At 42.2% G+C, this 7072-nt stretch overlaps 1 protein-coding gene across 1 annotated transcript; it reads right to left on the reverse strand.

The window, feature by feature from the left end:
• Positions 1-1443: 1443 nt before the first annotated feature.
• Positions 1444-6703, reverse strand: efcab2 (EF-hand calcium binding domain 2). The gene is made up of 7 exons (XM_041846996.2): positions 6562-6703; positions 6331-6415; positions 5911-5983; positions 5487-5566; positions 2849-2891; positions 2542-2608; positions 1444-1682 (listed from the first exon to the last, which is right to left on the reverse strand). The coding sequence occupies exons 1-7, from the start codon at positions 6584-6586 to the stop codon at positions 1564-1566; spliced, it is 492 nt and encodes a 163-aa protein (XP_041702930.1). The 5' UTR covers positions 6587-6703; the 3' UTR covers positions 1444-1563.
• Positions 6704-7072: the final 369 nt, after the last annotated feature.

A 7072-nucleotide genomic window follows, 5' to 3' on the forward strand; every position in this document is an offset into this window, starting at 1 on the left:
TCGTTTTACTGTGGATATAGATACTTTTGTACCTGTTTCCTCCAGCATCTTCACAAGGTCCTTTGCTGTTTTCTGGGATTGATTTGCACTTTTCGCACCAAAGTACGTTCATCTCTAGGAGACAGAACGCGTCTCCTTCCTGAGCAGTATGACGGCTGCATGGTCCCATGGTGTTTATACTTGCATACTATTGTTTGTACAGATGAGTGTGGTACCTTCAGGTGTTTGGAAATTGCTCCCAAGGATGAACCAGACTTGTGGAGGTCTACAATATTTTTTCTGAGGTCTTGGGTGATTTCTTTTGATTCTCCCATGATGTCGAGCAAAGAGGCACTGAGTTTGAAGGTAGGCCTTGAAATACATCCACAGGTACACCTCCAATTGACTCAAATAATGCCAATTAGCCTATCAGAAGCTTCTAAAGCCATGAAATCATTTTCTGGAATTTTGCAAGCTGTTTAAATGCACAGTCAACTTAGTGTATGTAAACTTCTGACCAACTGGAATTGTGATACAGTGAATTATAAGTGAAATAATCTGTCTGTAAACAATTGTTTGAAAAATTACTTGTGTCCTTCACAAAGTAGATGTCCTAACCGACTTGCCAAAACTATAGTTTGTTAACAAGAAATTTGTGGAGTGGTTGAAAAACGAGTTTTAATGACTCCAACCTAAGTGTATGTAAACTTCCGACTTCAACTGTACGCTCACACACAAAACACACACACACACAAAACACACACTCACACATACACACTCTTCACATACGCTGCTGCTACTCTTGTTTATTATATATCCTAATTGCCTAGTCACTTTACATATTATCTCAACTACCTCATATCCCTGCACATTGACTCGGTACCTGCACTCCTTGTGTATAGCCTCGCTATTATTACCATTTCCTTATTTATATATACTGTATATATATTTTAATTTTTTTGCTCAACTTTTCATACTTTTTAACTCGGCATTGTTGGGAAATGGCTCATAAGTAGGCATTTCACGGTTAACTTGACACCTGTTGTATTCAGCGCATGTGACAAATACAATGTTATCATCATCCCCACCACCACAGAAACAAGGTTTGTCTATGTAATAAGCTATTGAATAACTCCTTGGAGAGGTTTTACGCAGAACACAACAATTGAATTTAAACATAACGAAAGCTCCAGTTTATAGTCCTATTCATGAATATCCTCATTCAATTCATCTGTGCTTCGCATTCCGAGGATTATGCACATAAGGTGGGGTGGTGGTGGTGTCGTGAATGAAAGCATATTGCTGCTGTGATTTATGCAGCGTGGGGTTGCATGTTGTTTGTGGATACACAGCGCCATCTGGTTTCACTGCATGGCCTAGCACAACAGTGGGAGACCATACAATATTGGGCGATAAACCCAGATCTGGGATTTTTTTTAAATGACACAGCAAATATTTACAATACCACATTATATTCTGTATCAAATTATGAATCTATAACAATATAATAATTACCCAAGACAATGGTTACATTTGTCATTATTCCCAGCAGCAATGTGTGTGCGTGTGTGTGTGATTGAGAGTCTATCTGGGGTCATCCACGGTCATCATGCTAACAAAGTCTTTGTAGAAGATTACATTCTTGTCAGGGTCAAGAGCAGCTGACAGCATCTCCTCCATCTCTTCCTGGGTGAAGGGCTCTCCTGCAAAGAGGGACACGTACGTACAATAGATCTTTATATGGGGCGGCAGGTAGCTTAGTGGGTAAGAGCGTTGTGCCAGTAACCGAAAGGTCGCTGGTTCTAATCCCCGAGCTGACTAGGTGAAAAATCTGTCGATGTGCCCTTAAGCAAGGCACTTAACCCTAATTGCTCATGTAAGTCGCTCTGGATAAGAGCGTCTGCTAAATGACTAAAATGTAAATGTAAATTTTTATCAATCCATTATACAGAGACAACCAAAACATTTGCTAACACAGCACCAAACACACCATACACACACACACCACACTGGGCACAGCACAGGGTCAACCACAGAGCAGCACCCCTGGAGCAGTTTAGGGTGTACCTTGCTCAAGGGCACAACGGCAGTAGGTGGCTCCTGAGGTATTGATGGCAGTTGCCAGCCTGCCTTTATAACCTTGAGGCTAGTGCCACCCCCTAGCAGGGTTTCTCAAGGTTGATTCTGAGGACTCATTATATGCTGAATGTCACTCCAGCTGAGCATCTATTACATACTAATAAGTCCTAAGTACACCTGCTTGGTCCAAGGGAACCAACACACTGGAAACTGGTCAGAATGAATACTAAAGTCTACCAGAGACTGTATTGTTGTTCTGGGAGATATATAATCATATAATGCTTGTAGAGTGGATTGTTATCAGTCAGTGTCTGCCTGTCCAAACCTTGGACCACTAGAGGGCGTGAGTACTGTAATATCACCTTGCCTTACACAAAGCCCACATAAATGTTAATAAACAGTGACAATATGTGATATATTTGTGACTTCAGGCCAATGATTCTGTGGTTTTATGTAAGGAGCTCTATGTTGCTTTCACCTTACCTTCCTGTGTCATGTACTTTGTGAGCTCCTCCAGTTCCAAATGTCCCTTTTTCTGCTTATCTAGAACCTGCAAAGAGATTTTAGATGTTTTTCCCTCTTAGCAAATATAAAGATCATAGACGGAACCCAAGGTATGATCCTATACAGTCGGCAATAGAGGGAATTAAACCAAGATGACCTATACCGTCTACAATAGAGGGAACCCAAGATAACCTATACAGTCTGCAATAGAGGGAATTAATCCAAGATAACATATACAGTCTGCAATAGAGATAATTAATCCAAGATAACCTATACAGTCCATCACCTCAAAGGCCTGGAGCAGCAGGTCCTCTGGGATGGGCCGGAACCTGCATAGCACACACACACACACACACACACACACACACACACACACACACACACACACACACACACACACACACACACACACACACACACACACACACACACACACACACACACACACACACACACACACACACACACACACACACACACACACACACACACACACACACACACAGAGAGAGATAAGAAGTTACAGAACACACACACCTTTAACACACACACACACACACACACACAATCTCATACAGAACATCACTGCAAGTAAGTCAACAATATCAATCATATTATGTTTGTATAAGGTGCTGCCAACAGAGTTTTTATCTACAACTGAGACCGGGCAGGAACAGGTTAGGATCATTATGCATGTTTCATCAGGGAGCTACGACTACCTCTTATATTAGATATACCTCCTCCTTCTGGACACACTCTGTCTGCATTTGGAGTAGGGTTTAGTTGCCCCCTTCACTCTTAGAAAAAAAGGTGCTATCTAGAACCTAAAATGGTTCTTCAGCTGTCCCCATAGGAGAACCCTTTAAAGAACCCCTTTTGGTTCCAGGTAGACATCTTTCAGGTTCCATGTAGAACCCTTTCCACTGAGGGTTCTATCTGGAACCAAAAAGGGTTATACCTGGAACCAAAAAGGGTTCTCCAATGGGGACAGCAAAGGACGCTTTTGGAACCCTTTCTTCTAAGAGTGTATAGACTGATCTAAGGTAAGTTTTGCTACCTGTAAGAACAGAGGCAGGGCAAGTGTTTCCAGTTCTAGGAATTCCTAGAAACTACCCAGACAGCCAGACAAGTCAAGTACAGGTAGATCCTCCAATTTGTCTCTGTCTGTCTGAGATCAATGTGTTTCAACTGATTGTATGTCTCTCTCTCTCTCTCTCTCTCTCTCTCTCTCTCCCTCTCCTGCTCTCTCTGTGTTCTTACATTGTCTGATACAGCCCCATCTACAGTGAGGGAAAAAAGTATTTGATCCCCTGCTGATTTTGTACGTTTGCCCACTGACAAAGAAATGATCAGTCTATAATTTTAATGGTAGGTTTATTTGAACAGTGAGAGACAGAATAACAACAAAAAAATCCAGAAAAACGCATGTCAAAAATGTTATAAAATTATTTGCATTTTAATGAGGGAAATAAGTATTTGACCCCCTCTCAATCAGAAAGATTTCTGGCTTCCAGGTGTCTTTTATACAGGTAAAGAGCTGAGATTAGGAGTACACTCTTAAAGGGAGTGCTCCTAATCTCAGCTTGTTACCTGTATAAAAGACACCTGTCCACAGAAGCAATCAATCAATCAGATTCCAAACTCTCCACCATGGCCAAGACCAAAGAGCTCTCCAAGGATGTCAGGGACAAGATTGTAGACCTACACAAGGCTGGAATGGGCTACAAGACCATCGCCAAGCAGCTTGGTGAGAAGGTGACAACAGTTGGTGCGATTATTCGCAAATGGAAGAAACACAAAAGAACTGTCAATCTCCCTCAGCCTGGGGCTCCATGGAAAATCTCACCTCGTGGAGTTGAAATGATAATGAGAACGGTGAGGAATCAGCCCAGAACTACACGGGAGGATCTTGTCAATGATCTCAAGGCAGCTGGGACCATAGTCACCAAGAAAACAATTGGTAACACACTACGCCGTGAAGGACTGAAATCCTGCAGCGCCCGCAAGGTCCCCCTGCTCAAGAAAGCACATATATATGCCCGTCTGAAGTTTGCCAATGAACATCTGAATGATTCAGAGGAGAACTGGGTGAAAGTGTTGTGGTCAGATGAGACCAAAATGGAGCTCTTTGGCATCAACTCAACTCGCCGTGTTTGGAGGAGGAGGAATGCTGCCTATGACCCCAACACCATCCCCACCGTCAAACATGGAGGTGGAAACATTATGCTTTGGGGGTGTTTTTCTGCTAAGGGGACAGGACAACTTCACCGCATCAAAGGGACGATGGACAGGGCCATGCACCGTCAAATCTTGGGTGAGAACCTCCTTCCCTCAGCCAGGGCATTGAAAATGGGTCGTGGATGGGTATTCCAGCATGACAATGACCCAAAACTCACGGCCAAGGCAACAAAGGAGTGGCTCAAGAAGAGGCACATTAAGGTCCTGGAGTGGCCTAGCCAGTCTCCAGACCTTAATCCCATAGAAAATCTGTGGAGGGAGCTGAAGGTTTGAGTTGCCAAACGTCAGCCTCGAAACCTTAATGACTTGGAGAAGATCTGCAAAGAGGAGTGGGACAAAATCCCTCCTGAGATGTGTGCAAACCTGGTGGCCAACTACAAGAAACGTCTGACCTTTGTGATTGCCAACAAGGGTTTTGCCACCAAGTACTAAGTCATGTTTTGCAGAGGGGTCAAATACTTATTTCCCTCATTAAAATGCAAATCAATTTATAACATTTTTGACATGCGTTTTTCTGGATTTTTTTGTTGTTATTCTGTCTCTCACTGTTCAAATAAACCTACCATTAAAGTTATAGACTGATCATTTCTTTGTCAGTGGGCAAACGTACAAAATCAGCAGGGGATCAAATAATTTTTTCCCTCACTGTAGCAGACTCTGTGCATGCCTCTCTCCTATGTTCTTACATGCGCTCCATCAGAACCTTGGTCATGGTGGGGAGGAACTTCTCAAAGCGGATGTATCCCGTCGGCTCCTCCTCCTCAATCTAGGGGAAGAGTTTGTTCACAAATATTATGGTCTGAAATTGTAGCAGAATTCGTGGGGAATTCACTGTATGTGAGTGTTGGTCCTTTGTTCTTTTTTTAAACTTCTACATTACGTGATTGTCCCAGGCTTCTAGCACCCTTCTACCTTTGCATTTGTTCTTCAAGAAAACAGAGTAAAACCAGCCATACATGGTTAGTTAAATATGTCCCTTTGTGGTCCTCTGTATGTTAATGTACGTATGCACGGTTGACTATAAACCACTTTGGATAAAAGCATCTGCTAAATGACATACTGTATATTATTATTATGTTATTATGTCTCTGATCAAAAGGATGCCCTTACCTCTGCTATGACGTCATGTAGCTCCCCTTCGTTAGGGAAGCAGCCCAGGGAGCGGATGATAGTGCCTATCTCCCTTTGACAGAAGCACAGCACCAGAATGAGAACACCACCACCATAGAATACAACACTGTATAAACCTAAATCAGTGTGGTATGCCTATTTAGTATCATATCTGTTGTAAGCCTGTCTAAGTGGGCCTGGCTATATCTGTGATACCTTATGTCAGGAATAACCAAGGTGAATCGGGAAAATCACTCTGGAACTCACCACTGTAAACTAACCAAGCTAGTCCAATCTCAGAAAATTTAAGAGGCCAACAATGGTACCGTGCCGCGCACTGTATTATATTAGCTATGTGTCTATCCGAGGCGCATCTCTGGTAGAAATGGTGTTACTGCAAGAAAGTGCACTTCTGCTCACCTGACATCCACTGTCTTGTTGAACTCGTGGTCAAACACATCAAAAGCACCGCTGATCTTCTTGTGGACCTCAGCTACTATGGCCTCTACAACAGCAAATACAACAGACAAATCAAAAGCCTGTCGTTAGCTGAAACTAGTGCCACCTTTCAAATTGATCTCAAATTAGTTTTATCTACAAGTTAGAGCGATAAAATAAGTCTTTAAATTGATTTTGAAGCCCATTTCATACCTGCGCTGTCCTTGTCTTCCGCCATTTTCTTTATTTACTGTTGTTGCTCGGAGACCATATCTAGCTTTTGATTGGCAGGACCACTCTGAAATAGGGCAGGACTCAACGTTTTGGAAAATTCAAATAGAAACTATTAATATAGAACAAACATGCCTCTCCGACAACAAGCAATCTGTTGGCTCTATTCATTACATTTCTATCTGCAACGTTCGATAACGTTTGGCAACTGAATGTGGCCCTAGTTGATTTTAGTCCAACAGTTAGATTCAGTATTTCACAACAAAAGCACCAATTAAAATAGGGAAATAAATGGCCAGATAGAAGGTTCTGGCCACACTGACAGTGAATGTCAGTTTATGTGTTCTAATGTCTCATTTATAAAATAAGTGTATATTTCTATTGCACGGTCCAAAGCCAGACTTTTTTGGATGCGTAACGAATTGTGAAAAATATTAGCTTCATATGTCAATGATGACGGTAGCCTTTGGCCACAACGATAGATAAAAGCCAC

Source organism: Coregonus clupeaformis, chromosome 25 (assembly GCF_020615455.1).
Source record: "Coregonus clupeaformis isolate EN_2021a chromosome 25, ASM2061545v1, whole genome shotgun sequence".
NCBI classification, from domain to species: Eukaryota; Metazoa; Chordata; class Actinopteri; order Salmoniformes; family Salmonidae; genus Coregonus; species Coregonus clupeaformis.